The sequence below is a fragment of the Trachypithecus francoisi genome, unplaced genomic scaffold (assembly GCF_009764315.1).
Source record: "Trachypithecus francoisi isolate TF-2019V2 unplaced genomic scaffold, Tfra_2.0 Lachesis_group15, whole genome shotgun sequence".
In the NCBI taxonomy this organism is placed as follows: domain Eukaryota; kingdom Metazoa; phylum Chordata; class Mammalia; order Primates; family Cercopithecidae; genus Trachypithecus; species Trachypithecus francoisi.
Genome location: NW_022681460.1, coordinates 56,101,831 through 56,123,045, shown reverse-complemented (window position 1 = coordinate 56,123,045; position 21,215 = coordinate 56,101,831). Strand labels below are relative to the sequence as shown.

General features: G+C 47.1%; 1 protein-coding gene and 1 pseudogene across 11 annotated transcripts in view; one reads left to right on the top strand and one right to left on the bottom strand.

The window, feature by feature from the left end:
* The window catches only part of SYTL3 (synaptotagmin like 3), a 141,530-nt gene that overhangs the window by 59,795 nt on the left and 60,520 nt on the right, over positions 1-21,215 (top strand). For 9 of the 11 annotated variants that reach the window (XM_033234916.1, XM_033234911.1, XM_033234915.1 and 6 more), the window contains 3 exons: positions 2,604-2,682; positions 7,094-7,218; positions 15,138-15,272. In XM_033234916.1, coding sequence (XP_033090807.1) covers positions 2,604-2,682; positions 7,094-7,218; positions 15,138-15,272 — 339 coding nt within the window. The remainder of the gene's footprint in view (positions 1-2,603; positions 2,683-7,093; positions 7,219-15,137; positions 15,273-21,215) is intronic. The other 2 variants (XM_033234920.1, XM_033234918.1) reach the window with 2 other exon arrangements.
* On the bottom strand, positions 15,284-16,436 carry LOC117097224 (annotated as a pseudogene).

The window sequence follows — 21,215 nt, the reverse complement described above, 5'->3', positions numbered from 1 at the left end:
CTGGGATTACAGGCATGCGCCACCAGGCCCAGCTAATTTGTTTTGTATTCTTTAGTAGAGACGGGGTTTCACTATTGGCCAGGCTGCTCTTGACCCCCTGACCTCGTGATCCGCCTGCCTCCCAAAGTGCTGGGGTTACAGGCGTGAGCCACCACACCAGGCCAGGTCTACGCATTTTGTAAGCACATGCTGTCCATTTGAAAGGCTGGTTCTTGCTCAATCATGGTAATTAAGCCATTTCCTGCCTTTGCAGCACCAATGCTAATTAGCTTTTAAACTTTTACCATTCATTATCAAATAACCTTATACTCATATCACAGGCCTTTTGGTGAAGGAACCATTTCACAGATCTCTTCTGTTGTGCTGTAAGGAATACAATAAGAAGGAACGATAGTTGACTTCCTCAATACCAAATCTGTATTGGGTTCTCCAGGTAGACACAACCAATAGGATACGTATATAGATATATGAGAAGGGTCTTACTACAGAAATTGGCTCACATGATCATGGCAGCTGAGCAGTCTCTCCACAGGCCATCTGCAAACTGGAGACCCTGGGATACCAGTAGCGTGAGTCAGTCCAAGTCCCAAGGTGTCAGCATCAGGAAAGCTGATGGTGTTGTTACAGGAAACAGACCCCAAGAGACGGTTCTTGGATCTCGTGGAAGAAAGAATTCAGGGCGAGTCCATAGAGTAAAGTGAAAGCAAGTTTATTAGGAAAGTAAAGGAATAAAGAATGGCTACTCCATAGACAGAACAGCCCTGAGGGCTGCTAGTTGCCCATTTTTATGGTTATTTCTCAATGATATGCTCAACAAGGAGTGGATTATCCATGCCTCCCCTTTTTTAGACCGTGTAGGGTAACTTCCTGATGTTACCGTGGTGTTTGTAAACTGTCATGGCACTGGCGGGAATGTAGCAGCAAGGATGAACAGAGGTCACTCTTATCGCCATCTTGGTTTTGGTGGGTTTTAGCTGTCTTCTTTACTGCAGCCTGTCTTATCAGCAAGGTCTTTATGACTTGTATCTTGTGCTGACCTCCTATCTCATCCTGTGCCTTAGAATGCCTTAACCATCTGGGAATGCAGCCCAGTAGATCTCAGCCTCATTTTACGCAGCGCCTATTCAAGATGGAGTTGCCCTGGTTCACACAGCTCTGACAGTGTAACTCTCAGTTCAAAGCTGAAAGCCACAGGACCCAGGGAGCCTCTGGTCTAAGTCCTGGAGTCCAGTGGCCAATCAGCCTGGATTTCTGATGTCCAAGGCAGCAGAAGAAAAGTCTGTTCCAGCTCTCAGAGACCAATTCGCTTGCTGTATTTGTTCTCCTTAGGCCCCTGATGGAGTGATGGTACATGCCAATATTGAGGGCAGATCTTTCTAACCTAATCCACGGAGACTCACACACTAATCTCCTCTGGAAACACCCTCACAGACACACCCAGGATAAAGCCTCACCAGGCTTCGAGGTAGTCCTGAATCGAGTCAAGTGGATGCCTATAATTAAGGTGTCATTAATTAATTAAGTCCACGAGCCCACCCCCTTGTCAACCGGGTACCCATAGGCTCTCCTTAAGTCATACTTAATTTAATACAGGCAGTAACAAGGTAATAGGTCCCCTAACATGATGCAACTATCCCGTAATTGTGATTTTAGGGATTTTAGATGTTGGGGATTTAGACTTTAGGGATTTTAATCTTTAGGGATTTAGACTTTAGGGATTTTGATCTTTCAACATTTGGGATTATGGCATTTGAGACTGTGTCTTTGAGGTTATGATCCAAACCCAAAAATATATAATGCTGATAAGAGAGAAGAATCACATATGTTCTTTTTCAATTTCAAACTGAGACTCTGGGGTGACCTTCAAAATCCTGCTCTCCTTTCTCCTTGAAATTTCAAATTTTCCAGAGTTGTTTCAGTACCTACATGCTCAAGATGTATTTATCGGACTGATGGATGATTGGATGGATGGTAAGATGGATGAATGTTTGGTGGCTAGATGGGTGGATGGATGGATGAATGAATGAGACTTGGAGAAGGAAGTGAACTCCTTTCTGTTGTTTTATCTTTTTTTTTCCTTCTCTTCTGCTTTGGGAAGCGGAGCCCCTCAGCTCTCAACTGGTCACCTTGTAGCTTTTACCATCCTTATCCTCTGTGCCACCCGCATTCTGCCACTGTTGACATCCCGCTCTGCATGGAGTTGGGGTGGAGCCACAGGAGAAAAGAGGTTAAACAAGCAGTAATTTACTTGAGTACAGTCTTTGAGCCAGTGAAATGCCAGTCATCATTTCCCAGGGGTACTTGTCATCTTGTCAACAACCCACTGATAATGCTCCTTCAATGTGAATATCAAAAGTAGGGAGAGACACTGAATAAAGAGGATGCCTACCCCTCCGGAAGACTGCTGTCCACCTCTAGGCCTGCATGCACACAGCCACACCCACCTGCACCCCCAGCACCACACCCACACTCACGCCCACACACCCACACTCACGCCCACACACCCACATGCCAGTGTTTTGGGGTTGGCAACCTGGATGCTGCTGAGGCAAACACAAGTCATCAAGCATAATTCTCATTCTCTCCTTCTGTCTCTGTTTTAGTTACAGGAACTTGGTCAGTGTAGAGGATTTAATAAGTCCGTGGAAAATTTGTTTCTGTCTCTTGCTACCCACGTGAAAAGTAAGTGCGTGCTTCATGATGTGTTTTCCCACCACCCTCCAGACCAGCCGAGCCCACTGGCTAGGGCCTGGCCGGTGATCTCAGTTGGCACTGTCCCTCAGGCCACTCACTTTGTCTCTGGACCCTGGGGAAAGCCACAGCACCTGACCCTTCACCTCTTGCCCAACAGAGCAGGCCTCTGGTTCCTTGTGGGAAGGGAAATGCCATTTCAGTCTACAAGGCTGGCTCAGTTTCCCCTACTCCTGCCAAAACACTGGGCAAAGGAGTTTAGACTTCCTGAGGACCAACAGAGAAAACGTGAAGAGACAATTTCAGGGCTAGACCTGCTGGCTCACACCTGTCATCCCAGCACTTTGGGAGGCCAAGGTGGGTGGATCACTTGAGGTCAGGAGTTCGAGACCAGTCTGGCCAACATGGTGAAACCCTATCTCCACTAAAAATACAAAAATTAGCTGGGCATGGTGGCAGGTCCCTGTAATCCCAGGTACTGCGGAAGCTGAGGCAGGAGAATCACTTGAACCCAGGAGTTGTTTCAGTAGGCGGAGGTTGTTTCAGAGGCGGAGGTTGCAGTGAGCCGAGATCACACCACTGGACTATAGCCTTAGCAGCAAAGCAAGACTCCATCTCAAAAAAAAAAAAAAAAAAAAAAAAGAAGAAAAGAAAGATGTAATTTCAGGGAATCTAAAACCAGAACCTTTCAGGCCAGTGGGGCCCAATATCTATCGTCTGCATGGAATTACTTCACCTTTCTCCTTTTCTCCTTGGTAAATGTATTTTCTTCGGTTAGCAGTAATCCTGTGATTTTCCGGTGCATGTAACCCAGAACCACTTCCACTTGGCATCTTGTGTCTTTCAGTGTTCTCTCTGTTCAGATACTTTTTTCTCTATTTATCTTGAAATGCAAGTCCCAGAGGACAGACTCCTTTTCATGCCTCCTAAGATGCCCAGGGCTGATCAGGTGTTTAGAAAATGTCCTTAGTGGGCTCAAGTGTCCTTAGGCATGGATTTCTCTTTCACTGTGTTTCTGCTCAGCTTCTCTTCATCATCCCCTTTTCTGCAGTTGCATGCAGATGGTCTCAGTGCTGCACTTGGCTCTGAGACAGTCTCTTTATATGACTTTAATTAGTTGTCCATATTCCTCATGAGCCCTGTCCCAGCTGTCACACGATGACAATGAACATCAGAGCACTGCTCTTCAGATGAACAGAAACAGTGACTGTCTCATGTAATGGTCTGTTCCTTCCTTGTTCAGAGAGAGGAAGCAGCTGAATTTCATGAGCCTGTTTGCTAAGAGCACTTGGTGGCTTAAAAATCACTGCTCCCACCCTGCTGGGCTCTCTGACAGTACCCCCGCTCTGTGCCCCTCGGCCTGGAATGCGTTTTCCAGCTCTCCTGGCTGCCTGTTCTCTTGTTGGTGCTATTTTCCCACCCACACCCCAGTAGGTGCTAGTCCACCCTTCCCTGTATGTCTTTCTAGATGCACAGCCCTTCTCCAAATCTATGTGGCTTCTGTGAATTATCTCCCACCACTGCCACTGTGGAATCAGTGCCTTGGAGTTAGCCCCGACCCTGTCATCCCTCAGCCACCGAAATCCAGAGAGGTGGGACACACACGTCAGCACACACGCGCCTTCTGGACGCTCCCAGCCCTACACACAGGTGCATTGAATATGCTCACAGCTGTCAGACGGCCACCCCATAGCCTGGCCTGTGTACCTGCTCACACACTTGAGGCTAACCAGTGAAATACCCAGGTGGACGACTAGAGCTAGTCCCTGGGTGAGGTGTGGGGGAATTCACAAGAGCAAAGCAGCAAGCATCCCTTCTCAGATGTGGGAAGCTGACTGAAACCGCATAACCTATACACACACACACACACACACACACACACACACACACATATCCCAGCACCCACTCCCCCACCCCACCCCCACTCCCCTGATCTCTCCACCCACCCTCACCCCCTGCCCAGAGGCAGAGATAGAAAACCCCAGCTTTCTGGTTCCTGGGAGTGGTGCTTTGCCTCTGACCTTTCCCAAGTGCTTCCCCTGGTTCTGCAGGAACAGGACACGTGACCACACACGTGCCTTTCTCCCGTCTCTGCCACAGGACACGTAGCGTCCTGTAGGTGCTAACTCCTATTTCTTTGGATTTTGAGCTCTTCTTATTGCGCTCCTGTTATCTTTTTGGGTGCCTGTTTCCCCACGGAAGTGGGTGCAGAGGGAAGCCTCATTCTCAGGGGAGGAAGTCAGATTGGCACCTGAGGTCCTTGGGGAGGGGCTGTGGAGGGCCCCAGACTCTGCACTGGCCCAGGTGCTGAAGGGTGGCCTTGCCCCTGAGGGGTTTTGAAAGCTGACCCAGAATTACAACCTCTAGCTGCTGAAGCTGCCCAACGAAGTCAAACCAGCGGGAGGAAATGAGTGACCGCAGCTCTGTGTATTATCAGTACATTTCTAGAAGATATCAGCTTTGTAGTCCCCCTTAGAAGGGGGAAGAGGAAATGAGAAAACTGGTCTTGCTCAGAAGCAATCTGCATTTCTTTCTCTTCCTTATCCTTTGTCCCCTAATAATACTAACCTATAAGCCTATTTCTTAGGGCCCAAATTTCTCAAGAAGGCTCGTCCTCTCCCCTTGTCTGTGAACTTTAAATGGCCCATATAGGCCTAGGCTTTAGGGTGGGCACGAAAAGATTGCTGGGGCACCAGTTCCTCCTAAGGGGTTAGAAATCAGAGCCCCTCACAGCATCACAGCCCAGACTGGGATGGGCCATCTGAGCGTGTCCTTTACTTTGTCCACTTTGAGGATCTGGTACATGCTAGTACCCTGGGAGCTGCTGGCCTTAGAAAGATACCCCAGTGTTTCTCGATGGTCACCTTGAGGATGTGGGGATGGCATTGCTATCGGGGGAGGCTAGGAGGCATCCTGGTGGAAAAGCTGGACACCCCAGCAGTTTCAGGGAGTGTGTGTTGAATTTCCCTCTCTAGAGAAAAGAGTCACTGCAGGACTCACTCCTGGGCAGTGCAGGCAGGAGAGAACCCATAAATAGTGAGAGGATAGAGGATTCATGCAATAACATCCCAAGGAGTGGATCCAAAGCCAGCCAGGGAGGTCGAGAGCCACACTGTCCATTGCAGTAGCCTCTAACCACGTGTCGCTTATGAGCCCCTGAAATATGGCTGCAAGATGCACTACCAAAGTGAACACACTGGGTTTCAGAGGCTTGGAATCCAACAAAAGTAAAATATTTCATGCATAACTTTAATTTTGATGACTTGTTTTAATATTTTGGATGTATTGTGTTAAACTAAATATAGAATTAAAATTAATTTGGCCAGGCTCAAGCCTATAATCCCAGCACTTTGGGAGGCCAAGGTGGGTGGATATCTTGAGCTCAGGAGTTCGAGACCAGCCTGGCCAACATGGTGAAACCCTGTCTCTACTAAAAATACAAAAATTAGCCGGGTATGGTGACACACACCTGTTAATCCCAGCTACTCGGGAGGCTGAGACACAAGAATCACTTGAACCCAGGAGGCAGAGGTTGTAGTGAGCTGAGATCGCATCATTGCACTCCAGTCTGGGCAACAGAGTGAGACTCCATCTCAAAAATAAATAAATAAAATAGAGTTAATTTTACCTGTTTTTTTTTTTTTTTTTAACTTTTTAAATGTGGCTACTATAAAAATTTAAAATAATATGTGTGATTTGCATTATCTCTCTACCGGACAGCACAGATCTAGAGACAGTTTTAAGGTCCGCGTTTGGAGGAATGGGGGTCTCAAGGGAAAATGAAACCATCTTTGAAGGATGAAACCATCTTCATGGTGGTTCTGTCACTTCTGTGTGTGGCTTCCTTCCTTCGAACTTTATTCATCTTTATTCTAGACCACTATTACACTGTAAAAACAAATTTGTTTATAGTCATCTTTCCAGGATTTGCTTACTATAATTGTTATGAGGACACCCCAAATCTTATTTTTACCTCACTTCAGAGAGTCACAAGAAATGGTGTTAAGTTGTAACATCTTTGTAAGGAAACCGTAGAAAGCCAGCTTGTTTGGTAGGCTGCCACCTTCGTGTTTGGACGAGTGTACACACATATGTGTGACCTGGAACGCAGGGGAGCTTGGGTGGACGATTTCCCCTCACCTCACCCTATGGCCCAGGTGACCACAGTGGGACCTTGAAAGAAGCCAGCCCTTTCCTGCCCTGATCCAGCACACTGTCTGCTCACCCTCCCGACGCCTCTGCACTTGGTGAGGGATGTGCCACCCTTGCTACTCCATGCACTTTGCCCTCATGGGACCTTGGGACCCACTGTCTGTGGGTTCAGAGAACCCCAGAAGAGGCTCCCACAAGTCTCAGCAAAGCTGCGTGTTCCCACCCGTCAACCCTTGTGTTTGCCTTTTAGAGCTCTCCAAATCCCAGAATGACATGGCCTCTGAGAAGCATCTTCTTGCCACGGGCTCTGGGCAGTGTGCGGGCCAGACAGAGAGACGGAGCCAGTCTGACACTGCGGTCAACGTCACCACCAGGGTACCCTGAGCCCCACAAGGCCTCCACGCTGTTCACCTTCATGTTGTCTTCCAGAACTTTCTAGCCTGCCTTCTCTGTAGATTTATGTTTTCTTTGGTTTTATGGAAAAACAGCCATCAGAAAAACATAATTACCTGTCAGCGCTTCTATTTGGGCAGGCCTGGCCCAAGGCAGGTCAGGATTCAAGGTCAGTCTGGAAAACTGTTCAGTACAGGGAAAGGCTTCCACCTAATCACAAGCCCCTAAGGCTCCTCTGTGTTCACAGAGCTCCCTGCCGGCTTCAAGGCTGCACCAAAGCCCAAGGGCTTCCTGCAGGGCCCACACCTGCCGAGTTAGCCCTAGAGTCTGCAAGACCAGCAGCCTCTGGTTAAAATCTGTCCTGGCCTCTGATGGAAACTATTGAAAACATAAAACCTGTGGGGCGCTCTTCCCCCGCTGTCCACACCACAAGTGAGAGCTCCCCTAGTAAAGGCTTCTAGGGAAATAATTATTCCACCTTCCCACCAGGACTAACCCAGCCTGGAGTGAATGCTTCGGGTATGAGAGAAAGCCAACCTTGGAATCGGAAAGCCTGCATTCTAGTTCAGCTGAGGTGCCTTGGCTGGGCGGGTGCCACTAGCTGTTGCTTGTAGAGCTGATGTGACTGCCCTCGTAGGCTGGACAGAACTGGTGTCCCTTCTCTGCTGCTGTGGACTCCACTCAAGCTGTCCCCAGACAGACTGTCCTTTAGGCGAGGGTGTGAGGTCAGTCCCCCTCTCCTGCTGGAACTTGCACACAGCCTCTTGAGAGTTCACGTCTTGCCTCCCACTCGAGCCCGTGTGCCCCTCTATAAAATGAAGATGATAATTAATACCTATTCTGTCCACAGCACAAGGTTTTGTAAACATCTAATGAGATAATATAGTATCTTGATTTGCTGTCTAAGTCATCTAAATATTTTATCTAAATGGCCAGCATTTACTATGATGTGCTGGACTCTGTACTAAAAGCTTAACTAAGCTATCTCATTTTATCTTCATAACCACCCTCTAGGGTAGGTATTGCATGCAACCTCATTTTACGTGTAAAGAAATGGAGGCTTAGAGAGATTAAGTCACATGCCAAAGGTTGTATAGCCAAAAGAGGACTGAGGCCGGGGGCGGTGGCTCAAGCCTGTAATCCCAGCACTTTGGGAGGCCGAGACGGGCGGATCACGAGGTCAGGAGATCGAGACCATCCTGGCTAACACGGTGAAACCCCGTCTCTACTCAAAATACAAAAAACTAGCCGGGCGAGATGGCGGGTGCCTGTAGTCCCAGCTACTCGGGAGGCTGAGGCAGGAGAATGGCATACACCTGGGAGGCGGAGCTTGCAGTGAGTTGAGATCTGGCCACTGCACTCCAGCCTGGGCGACAGAGCGAGACTCCATCTCAAAAAAAAAACAAGAGGACTGAACTCTGGGGCAGTGATTCCCAGCTCTTATGAGTACGGGAGTCACTGGGGATCTTAAAATGCAGATTCCGAATCAGTAGCTGCGGGATGGACGTGAGATGAGGAGCTGCAGATGCATTTTTGGTCAGCTCCTGGGATCTGGCGAAGTCTGTGCTGTGAAGTTCTCAGACCACACTTTAGGAGTGAGGTGTCTAGACGGTTTGAAATGTATTTGGCAGGTGTTTGAAATTCTATAACACAAGTGTCAGCTGCTGCCAACTTCCCAGGGTCTACAGAAGCGCCATCTGAACTCCCTCCGGGGATCACTCCTTCTTCTAGTGAAACAGGCGGAGGGGAGGGTTAGCAGCCACTTATGAAGCCCTGTGTTCCACACATGGTGGCAGCATTTTTTTCTTACCTACTTTATCACATTTAATGCTTACAAAAATACTGTGATAGATATTGTTACTCCCATGATAAAGATCGGCTGAGCCTGGTAGCTCATGCGTGTAATCCCAGCACTTTGGGAAGCCGAGGTGGGCAGATTGCTTGAGCCAAGGAGTTTGAGACCAGTCTGGGCAACATACGGAAATCTTGTCTCTACAAAAATACAAATATTAGCCAGGTGTGGTGGCGCATGTCTATAATCCCAGCTACTCAGGAGACTGAGGTGGTAGGATCTCGTGAGCCCGGGAGGTCAAGGTTGCAGTAAGCCATGGTTGCACCACTGCACTCCAGCCTGGGTGACAGAGTGAAACCCTGTCTCAAATGATAATAATAATTAAAAATTTTAAAAATTGGCCAGGCACCATGGCTCATGCCTGTAATCCCATCACTTTGGGAGGCTGAGGTGGGTGGATCACCTGAGGTCAAAAGTTCAAGACCAGCCTGGCCCACATGGTAAAACCTTGTCTCTACTAAAAATACAAAAATTAGCCAGGCATGATGGCAGGTGCCTGTTATCCCAACTACTGAGGAGGCCGAGGCAGGAGAATTGCTTGAACCTAAGAGGTGGAGGTTGCAGTAAGCCGAGATCATGCCACTGCACTCCAGCCTGGATGACAGAAAAAAAAAAAAAAATATATATATATATATATATAACCTGAGTTTCAGTGAGAGGTCAACCAACATGCCTAATGTCACATACTGAATGAAAGAGCCAGGAGCAAACTCAGGATTTGACTCTGAATTCTAAACTCTATGCTCCTGTAAGAAGGACAAATGAGGACCGCTGAAGAAAGAGGGTTCAGGAAGAGGATTGTGGAAGTATGAGTAATTCTCTTACTCGCCTGAGTCACAGGAAACCACTCAGAGTCTAACATTGACTTAGGGTTAACCAGATGCCTGGCATTATTCTCAGCATAATGCCCCTCAGCGGTATTTAGCCTTTGTGATCCTTAAGACAGCCCTATGAAGTTTGTACTGTTCCTGTCCCCATTGAAGACGGGGACACTGGGGCAAAGAGATGACCAAGAGCTAGGTGGCGCCTGCTCCAGAGACCAGCCACACCCTGCCCATGCCCCTGAGGTGTGGGATGCATTTCCCATTTACACCATGATGTGCTGTGTGGTGGCACATCCCACGCACCACAGGCTGGGCTTGTGGTGTTCTGCATGAGGATGGCCCGTGAGTCCTCGGCACACCCCCTCCCCTGCTGCACATGCACATGGCCCAGAGCCTGGTGGGGTTGTCTGATGGACTCTGGGAGCTCAGAGATAGAAGTGGTGGGGTACAGGGGAGACGGTGGGGGGAGAGCCCATCTAAGTAGACATTGTTATGCCTGTGTCCACTTCTCAGCCATGCCCTTGGCAGGACATGCTTCCAACTTTCTACAGGCCTTCTCTCTCCCCACCTTAACTGAGGATGTAGCTGGGTTGGTTTCTTTGTTTTGTTTTGAGACCAAGTCTCGCTCTCTTGCCCAGGCTGGACTGCAATGGTGCTATCATGGGTCGCTGTAGCCTTGATCTCCTATGCTTAAGTGATCCTCCCACTTCAGCCTCCCGAGTAGCTGAGACTACAGGCATATGGCACCATATCTGGCTGATTTTTTTTAATTTTTATTTTTAGTAGACATGGGGTCTCACTATGTTGCCCAGGCTGGTCTCAAACTCCTGGGCTCAAGCAATCCTCCCACCTAGGCCTCCCAAAGTGCCAGGATTACAGGTGTGAGCCACCACACCCAGCCCGATATGGCTGTTTTAAGGGACAATTTAACCAAATATTTATAAAGTACTCATCTTTGATAGTATGATTTATAAATGCTAAATAACTATTGGGTTAAAATATAAGGAGTACATCTCTATTTATTCATTTTTTTTTTTTTTGAGGCGGAGTCTCGCTCTGTCGCCCAGGCTGGAGTGCAGTGACACAATCTCGGCTCACTGCAAGCTCCGCCTCCCGGGTTCACGCCATTCTCCTGCCTCAGCCTCCTGAATAGCTGGGACTACAGGCGCCCGCCACCGCACCTGGCTAATCTTCTGTATTTTTTTTTTAATAGAGACGGGGTTTCACCGTGGTCTCGATCTCCTGACCTTGTGATTCGCCCACCTTGGCCTCCCAAAGTGCTGGGATTACAGGCATGAGCCACCGCGCCCAGCCTATTCATTTTTATTTATGTTTGAGACAGAGTCTCATTCTGTTGCCCAGGCTGGAGTGCAATGGCACAATCTTGACTCACTGCAACCTCTCCCTCTCCAGTTCATGATTCTCATGCCTCAGCCTCTTGAGTGGATGGGATTACAGGCATGCACCACCATACCTGGCTAATTTTTGGATTTTTAGTAGAAATGGGGTTTCGCTGTGTTGCCTAGGCTAGTCTCAAACTCTTGAGCTCAATTCGATCCGCCTGCCTTAACCTCCCAAAGTGCTGGGATTACAGGTGTGAGCCACCGCGTGTGGCCCAGGAGTACATCTTTAAATAAAACATTTGTCGGATTGCAGTTACGCATGCCTTAGCTGGGGAGCTCACCAAAATTCCTCTCGTTTTCATCAGAGCATGTTGGAGCATCTTGTCAACGTTAATTATAGAACACGGTGCTCCTGCTTTGGAAGTGGGGGATGTTGGTGTCCACCTTGCAAGTGGCACAGAAGTAGTGGAAAACTTTTTTTTTTTTTTTTTTTTTTGGAGACAGGGTCTGTCTTTGTCACCCAGGCTGGAGTGTAGTGGTGCGAACCCAGCTCATTGCAGCCTCAACCTCCTGGGCTCAGGTGATCCTCCCACCTCAGCACCCCCAAGTAGCTGGGACTACAAGGGTGCACCATTCCACCCAGCTAATTTTTGTATTTTTTCTGGAGATAGTGTTTTACCATGTTGCCCAGACTGGTCTTGAACTCCTGGGCTCAAGGGATCCTCCTGCCTTAAAATCACGTGGTGACTTGGGGATGTTAATTGAGAAAACAGCTCAGGATCTTTTCCACACCGCTTCTCTGACTGTTAAGTTTGAACCACATATTCTGCAAACACCCCTTCAAAAATGCTCACTTAAGCATCTGGGCCAGGATTCTTCAATAAGTGAATTCTTACCTCTCCTCTCTTGTGCGTTCCACTGGGATTTTATTGTATGTGTTATGAATGTACAGTGTTGACCTATATTAGCCATAAAAACATGCACCTGTTAAACAGGAAGAATGCCTAAAAACTGTCAGCAGGGGCTATCTCTGGAGGGGGGAACTGAGGACAGAGGTGGAGGAAGAAGATTTTCTTTTTTTTTTTTTTTTTTTGAGATAGAGTCTCGCTCTGTCACCCAGGCTGGCAGTGGAGTGAGTGATCTCGGCTCACTGCAACCTCCTCCTCCTGGGTTCAAGCCATTTTCTTGTCTCAGCCTCCTAAGTAGCTAGGACTACAGGCATGCGCCACCACGCCCAGCTAATTTTTGTATTTTTAGTAGAGACAGGGTTTCACCATGTTGGCCAGGCTGGTCTTGAACTTCTAACCTCAGGTGATCTGCCCCCCTCAGCCCCTCAGAGTGCTAGGATTACAGGCGTGAGCCGCTGTGCCCGGCCAGCTATTCCTTTTTAACAGCTACTTTTTCTTCCTTTTTTTTTTTAGACGGAGTCTTGCTCTGTTGCCCAGGCTAGAGTGTGGTGGCGCGATCTCGGCTCACTGCAACCTCCGCCTCCCAGGTTCAAGTGATTCTCCTGCCTCAGCCTCCTGAGTAGCTGGGACTATGGGCACGTGCCACCACGCCTGGCTAATTTTTGTATTTTTGGTAGAGACGGGGTTTCACCGTGTTGGCCAGGATGGTCTCGATCTCCTGACCTCGTGATCCGCCTGCCTTAGCCTCCCAAAGTGCTGGGATTACAGGTATGAGCCACTGTGCCTGGCCTAACAGCTACTTTTTAGGGCTTTTAATTCATGCTGCCAAGTTGCCCTCCACTGAGGTTGACTCAGTTTACCTGACCACTGACAGGACAGTGACCTGTTTTCCAGCACTCTTGCCAACACTCAACTTTGTACCTTTTTTTTTTTCCTCAAAATGTTTATTATAGTAAAATACACGTAAGACTTACCATCTATGCCATTTTAAGTATATAGTTCATGGCACTGAAAACATTCCTAATGTTCTGCACCTGTCACCACCATCCATCTCTAGGATTCTCTTCATCTAGTAAAACTCAACTTTATAATTTTTAACATTCCCATCACCACCATCCATCTCCAGGACTCTTCATCTAGTAAAACACTCAACTTTATAATTTTTAACATTTGCCAATATAATGGGCAGTTACTTAAAATGTGCCTTTCTTTAACTGCAGGTAAGCTTTTTCTCCTACTTTTTCCCCTGTTTGGCACACCTTCATTCTTGAACCCCTCTCATTGGATTTGCTGGCTCTTCCAGCCTCTGGCTCCTTTGCTGTGGCTTTGGTGGACACTTCTGTCACACTGTTAGTGTCCCCTGTGTTCGTGATCTGTGTCCACGTGTCTGCAGGTCTAGGATGTGCTTTCTGTTTAACCATCACCAGCTGCTCCAGGTGGAAGGCCTTCCCTCTCAGGCTTACCCCAACCAGTCTCAGCATCCTCTCGGATAATTGCAACCCCACTGAAGACCATCCTAGAGGCTTGCATGCTGAAGAAACTCTCCCTGGCTTCTTTGCCATTGACCTGGCTGGTGCTTCCATTTGAATGGTGTCTCTGTCTTCCTACTAGCTAGTGAGCCCTTTGAAGATGGACGTTTCATCTTCTCCTCTTTCTCCTCTCTTCCTCCCCTTCTACCAGCCCCTAGAATTTTGCGTGGTGGCGCAAATATAGTGTTGCCTAACAAATAAATGTCTGTAGGAATTACGTTGGCATTCTGGGGATGCAGAACATCAATAAAGCGGAGGTAATCTTTTCTTTCATTTGTTCGGTTGTATTTTCACTTAGTTTTTTCTTCCTGAAAATTATGACTATGGGGCAACTGTTGTATTTCTGAGTTCTGCTTCCAACCCAGCACCAAAAACTAAAGTCTCCACTTGGAAAGTTGGTGTTTTCAGCCATTAAGAGGTTTTCCCACCTTGCCCGTTGTGTTGATTGCGCTCTACGGGCACTGTCCGATGGAACTTTCTGCAGGGATGGGAATGATCTTTATGTGAGCTGTCCAAACAATGACCATGGCTGCATGTGGTCACTGAGCATTTGAAATGGGTCTAGCGCAACTAAGAAGTTAATTTTGTTTGATTTCAACTAATTTAAGTTTGAGTAGTCATGTGTGGCTAGTGACTACCATATTGGAAAACACAGCTGTATACGTCACAGAAGTGTCAGCTTGGCTGTGCGCGGTGGCTCACGCCTGGAATCCCAGCACTCTGGGAGGCTGAGGCAGGTGGATCACTTGAGGTCAGGAGTTTGAGGTCAGCCTGACCAACATGGTGAAACCCCATCCCTACTAAAAATACAAAAATTAGCCAGTGTGGTGGCACATGCCTGTAGTTTCAGCTACTTGGGAGGTTGAGGCAGGAGAATTGCTTGAACCCGAGAGATGGAGGCTGCAGTGAGCCAAGATTGTGCCACTGCTCTCCAGCCTCCAGCCTGGGTGACAGAGCAAGACTCCATCTCAAAAAAAGAAAGAAAAAATAAGTGTCAACAATTAGCAAAGTATTTTTAGAAAATTTAGAGACATATTTTGATGTTCCCTTTTTATAAGCATCTTAGAGCTAAAACTCTGCTTATCAGGCCAGTTATTATATAACAAGTGATTAAATGCCAGGACCATTTATTAAGGCTAAAATTTGGACTTCTTTAAGACTTTTACTAATCCACGAGTAATCTACCCATTACTGTTCATGACTATCCCAAAGCCGGATGTTGTCTGTCTCTGGGCCCTGTATGCGTGTGTGTGCGTGCGTGTGTGTGCGTGCGTGTGCATGTGTGTGTGTGCGCGCACATGCATATACCAAATGCAAGTGTGTCCTACTCAGAAGTTTGCGTATTAGTAACATCAAGTAATAGATGCTTGCTGAAGTCACCACATTGGAACAAAACCAAACAGGGATGGAGACTATAATATTAATTTTTGTTTTTCCTTCTCCAGAAGGTCAGTGCACCAGATATTCTGAAACCTCTCAATCAAGAGGATCCCAAATGCTCTACTAACCCTATTTTGAAGCAACAGAATCTCCCATCCAGTCCGGCGCCCAGTGCCATATTCTCTGGAGGTTTTAGACATGTGAGTCTCATTCCAGTGCTCTTTTGTTTGTTTGTTTGTTTGAAAGCATAATGTACAAGTATTTATTTCAATTACTCCTAGTTGAAGGTCCTTATTTTTAGAGAACGGCAAGGCATTTTATTATCCATCCTTCCATTCCTTATAAGGCTTCCACAGGTTTTGGTAAAGTCGCATTATCCTCAGGCCTGTTGTTTTGGAGTTACTCCAGGTGTGTCAGCAGATTCATTATCAATCCACTCCACCAGTGCTCTGTAGCCTTCTGCAATGCTGAAGTCAGTAGCACTCTGCAGCTCGCGTAAACAGGTAGGGCAAGAGGGCACCGGTCAGCTTCTTCCAGGTGGTTGGAGCCTTGTGTTAGGCATGGAAGTTACCAACAGTGTCACATTCCACGTGTGTGTCCAGTCTCATGGGTTAAAATCTTATGGGCTCAATGTACTGAAACACTAGTTCTTTCCAGAATGTAATAGTTATCAAAAATTGAATAGTCGATTGAAGATGTTTTCTGGCACTTCCTCTCTTTGCCTTCATAGCACGAGCTATAAAAATCACTGCCATACTTAACAAAGCTGAATATCCCTACACCATCTGTCAAAGAGAGCTATCCAAAGACAAAGTTTCAGGAGTCTCCTAGGTAAAGATCAATCATTGTTATTGACAGGCATTTTCAGGTTTCTTCTTTTTTAAGAACTTCATGATGTCCCCTGCATGAACTTGCAGACTTTGTTTGTGAGTTATCATTGACTCTAAAGGAACACCTCATTGCAGAAACAGGAACCAGTTCTAGGAGTTTTGCTGTCAAGCCATAGAAATATCCCTCACAGTAAGCTTTGAGCCATTTAATAGATTCTTCACTGATAATTCTGCTGTTTCCTAGAGATCCAGTGGACTGAATACAAATACTGCATTTGTCTGGAGAGAGTGCCTTTCTGTAAGGGCCACTGAAGAACTGTTCAAAGTCTTGGGGAGCCTCTGGATGGGAAGGGTTCTAATATGATTGGGAATGCAAAGTAATGGGTCCAAAGAGATCAATGGCTGGCTGGAAGTCTTCGTTCATACAGCACTGTTTTCCCCAGCATCTAATTTCCCATACTGTGACACAAGGCCTGGGTTCCTTGAGATGAGAGCTGTTTTCAGTGTTTGTTCAGAGTGCCGTACTGTTTGCATAATGACAGATCTCTTCTGTTAACATCGTGTTCCTAGGTTGAACTTTCTTTCTTTTTTTTTTTTCTGGGACAGAGTCTCGCTCTGTTGCCCAGGCTGGAGTGCTGTGGCGCAATCTCGGCTCACTGCAAGCTCCGCCTCCTGGGTTCACGCCGTTCTCCTGCCTCAGCCTCCCAAGTAGCTGGGACTACAGGCGCCCACCACCACTCCTGGCTAATTTTTTTGTATTTTGAGTAGAGACAGGGTTTCACCGTATTAGCCAGGATGGTCTCAATCTCCTGACCTCATGATCCACCTGCCTTGGCCTCCCAAAGTGCTGGGATTACAGGCGTGAGCCACTGCGCCTGGCTGAACTTTCTTTATTTTAATTTTCTTTCTTTATTTATTTTTTGAGATGGAGTCTTGCTCTGTTGCACAGGCCAGAGTGCAGGCTGGTGCCATCTCAGCTCACTGCAGCCTCTGCCTCCCAGTTCAAGCAATTCTCTTGCCTGTCTCCCACGTAGCTGGGATTACAGGTGCCCACCACCACGTCTGGCTAATTTTTGCATTTTTAGTAGAGATGAGTTTCACCATGTTGGCCAGGCTGGTTTCGAACTCTTGACCTCAACTGATCTGCCTGCCTTGACATCCCAAAGTGCTGGGATTACAGGCATGAGCCACTGCACCTGGCCTAGAACTTTCATTCTTCCTTTTAAATGGGTCAAACAGGTGTTCGGCCATGAGGCTTTATTAGGAAGAAGGCATCCTTCTGAGGTTTTTACCTTACAAGGATGGACATAGCAGGGCCTGGCCACCAGGCCTTGAGACTACCCACCCACCTCCCATGGCTGTTCTGATGTGTGCACCTCATCCAAGTACTTTTTTTTTGGGGGGGGGGATGAAGTCTCCCTCTGTCGCCCAGGCTGGAGTGCAGTGGTGTGATCTCAGTTCACCACAACCTCTGCCTCCCGGGTTCAGGCAATTCTCCTGCCTCAGCCTCCCGAGTAGCTAGGATTACAGGCACGAGCCACTGGCCCCAGCCCCAAGTGCTCTTGATATGTGCGGCATGGTTATGACATCAGTAGACAAGGGGAGGGATGAGCTGCCGCCCTTGTGAGAGAAACTGGAATGTGACAATAGAACTTGGAAGTGATATTTTACTTAGGCTGGGATTTGGGGAAACCCTTACTATACTTTGAGAGTGGTTTTCTTTTCTACATCTTACTGTAAACATTTTCATACATATAGAGAGTAATAATAAATATTGGTGTCTTTTGATTTTGTGTGTTTTTAATTTTGATGAAGTCTGATTTGGCAGCATGTTCTTTTACGGTTAAGTCTGGGTCTTATCCATCCACAAGTCATGAAGATATTCTCCCATGTTTTCATCTAGAAGTTTAGAAAAGTTTAGTTTTTATGTTCAGGCCTGTACTCCAGCTTATTATCATTTTTGTGCGTGGGTGAATGGTGTAAGGTAGAGATTGGGGCTCATTTTTTTCCATGTGGATATTTGGTTAATCTAGTACCATTTGTTTAAAAAAAAAAAAAGGGCTATTATATCCCCCAGTGACTTTGGCATCTTGGCTGGAACTCAAATAACCACATAAGTGTGGCTTCCTTATGGACTCTCTGTTCTGTTCCGGTGATCTCCTCGTCTGTCCTTATGCCAAGACCACATTATCCTGAGTACTGTATCTTTGTAGTAAGTCTTGAAGTTGGGTATTATAAGTCTTCCAATTTGGTTCTTCTTTTTCAAGATTGCTTTGTGATGTCTTAAATGTATGCTCTGTGTATAGGTAGGCATTTTAATTCATTCGTTCATTTCTTTATTAAAAAACATTGAGGCTGGGCGCGGTGGCTCACGCCTGTAATCCCAGCACTTTGGGAGCCTGAGGCGGGTGGATCACGTGGTCAGAAGATCGAGACCATACTGGCTAACATGGTGAAGCCTCATCCCTACTAAAAAAAAAAACATAAAAAATTAGCTGCGTGTGGTGGCAGGTGCCTGTAGTCCCAGCTACTTGGGAGGCTGAGGCAAGTGAATGGCGTGAACCCAGGAGGTGGGGCTTGCAGTGAACCAAGATTGTGCCACCGCACTCCAGCCTGGGCGATGGAGCGAGACTCCATCTCAAAAAACAAACAAGCAAGCAAGCAAACAAAAAACAGTGAGTGTTAACTTTTTGCCTAGAATTGTGATGCATGGTGTAATAGATGGATTCTTGGATGAGGGGCCATGATGCTTCAATTAACAGTTGTATTAGTCCATCTATGTTGCTATAGCAAAATACCACAGACTGGGTAATTTATAAACAATAGAAATTTATTTTTCATGGTCCTAGACACTGGGAAGTTCAAGATATCAAGGCATGGGCAGGACTGATGTCTGGTGGTCTGTGGCTCATAGATGGCTCCGTCTAAGTGTTTTCCTCACGTGGTGAAAAGGATGAAAGGGAAAGAGGGTCCAGTGCTGTGTGCAGCCCCTTTTATAAAGGCCTGAATCCCATTCACTAGAGCCCTGTCCTCATGACTGAATCAGCTCCCAGAGGCCCCACCTCTTCATACTATCACATTGGCGATTACATTTCAACATGTGAATGCTTGGATCTTTCAAGTTGCCAGCTTAGCCCCTTTCCAAGTGTACTTTACTTTCATTTGTAAAACAAAAATTAAAATTAAAATATTTCAACATGTGAATTTTGGAGGGGACATAAACATTCAAATCATAGCAACAGTCATGGTTCTTTCACATCTTATATGACCTTAGACAATTGCAGAAACCCTCTCAACATTGGAATCCTCATCAGGGAAATGGACATTTGAGTTCTTTATTTTTTTTTTGAGGAGTCTCGCTTTGTCGCCCAGGCTGGAGTACAGGGGTGTGATCTTGGCTCACTGCAACCTCCACCTCCAAGGTTCAAGAGATTCTCCTGCCTCAGCCTCTCGAGTAGCTGGGATTACAGGGCCACGCCACCATGCCTGGCTAGTTTTTGTATTTTTAGTAGAGATGTGGTTTCACCATGTTGACCAGGCTGGTCTCGAACTCCTGACCTCAGGTGCTCTGCTCACCTTGGTCTCCCGAAGTGCTGGGATTAAAGGCATGAGCCACCGTGCCCAGCCCTTCTTTTTTTTTTTTTCTTTTAAGATAGAGTCTTGCCGAGACGGGCGGATCACGAGGTCAGGAGATCGAGACCATCCTGGCTAACACGGTGAAACCCCGTCTCTACTAAAAATACAAAAACTAGCTGGGCGAGGTGGCGGGCGCCTGTAGTCCCAGCTACTCGGGAGGCTGAGGCAGGAGAATGGCGTAAACCCGGGAGGCGGAGCTTGCAGTGAGCTGAGATCCGGCCACTGCACTCCAGTCCGGGAGACAGAGCGAGACTCCGCCTCAAAAAAAAAAAAAAAAAAAAAAAAAAAAAAAAAAAAGATAGAGTCTTGCTTTGTCACCCATGCTGGAGGACAGTGATGCGATCATGGCTCACTGCAACCTTGACCTCCCAGGTCCAAGTGATCCTCCTTCCTCAGCCTCCCAAGTAGCTGGGACGACAGGCATGTCCCACCATGCCTGGCTAATTTATTTATTTTTTTGTAGAGTTGAGGTCTTGGCTTAAGCAATCCCCCCATCTTGGCCTCCCAAAGTGCTGGGATTACAGGCATGAGCCACCATGCCCAGTGGAGGGTTTTTTTTTTTTTTTTTTTTTGCTTCACTGCATTGCTTAGAAAATAAAAGAATGTGGCCGGGCACGGTGGCTCAAGCCTGCAATCCCAGCACTTTGGGAGGCCAAGACGGGCAGATCACAAGGTCAGGAGATCGAGACCATCCTGGCTAACACGGTGAAACCCCGTCTCTACTAAAAAATACAAAAAACTAGCCGGGTGAGGTGGCGGGCACCTGTAGTCCCAGCTACTCCGGAGGCTGAGGCAGGAGAATGGTGTAAACCCGGGAGGCGGAGCTTGCAGTGAGCTGAGATCCGGCCACTGCACTCCAGCCTGGGCAACAGAGCGAGACTCCGTCTCAAAAAAAAAAAAAAAAGAAAAGAATGTGTGAATTCCATGGTGCAGTGCAGTGTTAAGAGCTCAGCCTCTAGAAACCAACTTCTTGGTGCAGGTTCCAGCTCTGTTAGTGGCAAGGAGTATGATGCAGAGCAAGTCCTTAATAATCCATGCCTCTGGGTGGCTGTGTTCTTATGGAAAATGGTGTTTGGCTCAGATAATTTTGCACTGCTCTCCTCATCTACCGAAATGTCCAGTGGGTCACTCAAAAGTTGTGGCAGGAGCGGGCCAGGCCATGCATTGAAGGGCAGCTGGCGATTCTGACTCTATCCACTACATGCTAGTAGCCCCCAACCTACGCCTTCACCTGCTCCTATGGGAGGTTCTGTCCCCATCAAAACCACTGTTCTATACCCTCACTCAAAATATGGGGCTCAGTAATCCCATATCACCTGGGAGCTTGTCAGAAATGTCAACTCTTGGACCCTCCCACAGACCTACTGAGTCAGAATGTGTAACTTAACAGAGTCCAGGAGATTCGTATGCACAGTCAAGTTTGAGAAGCACTAATTGAGGCCTGGCCATGTCAAAGCTTGAGTAAAGGGAGTAACTTGTTAAGGAGTCTTGAACAGGTTAGGGCTGTGCTGTCCAATTTAGTAGCCATTAGTCACATGCAGCTACAGAGCACTTGAAATGTGGCTATTCCAAATTGAGATATTCTGTGAGTGTGAAATATATGCTGGATTTTGAAGACTTTGATATAAAAAAAGAAAAATATCTAATTAATAATATACATATAGATACATGTTGACA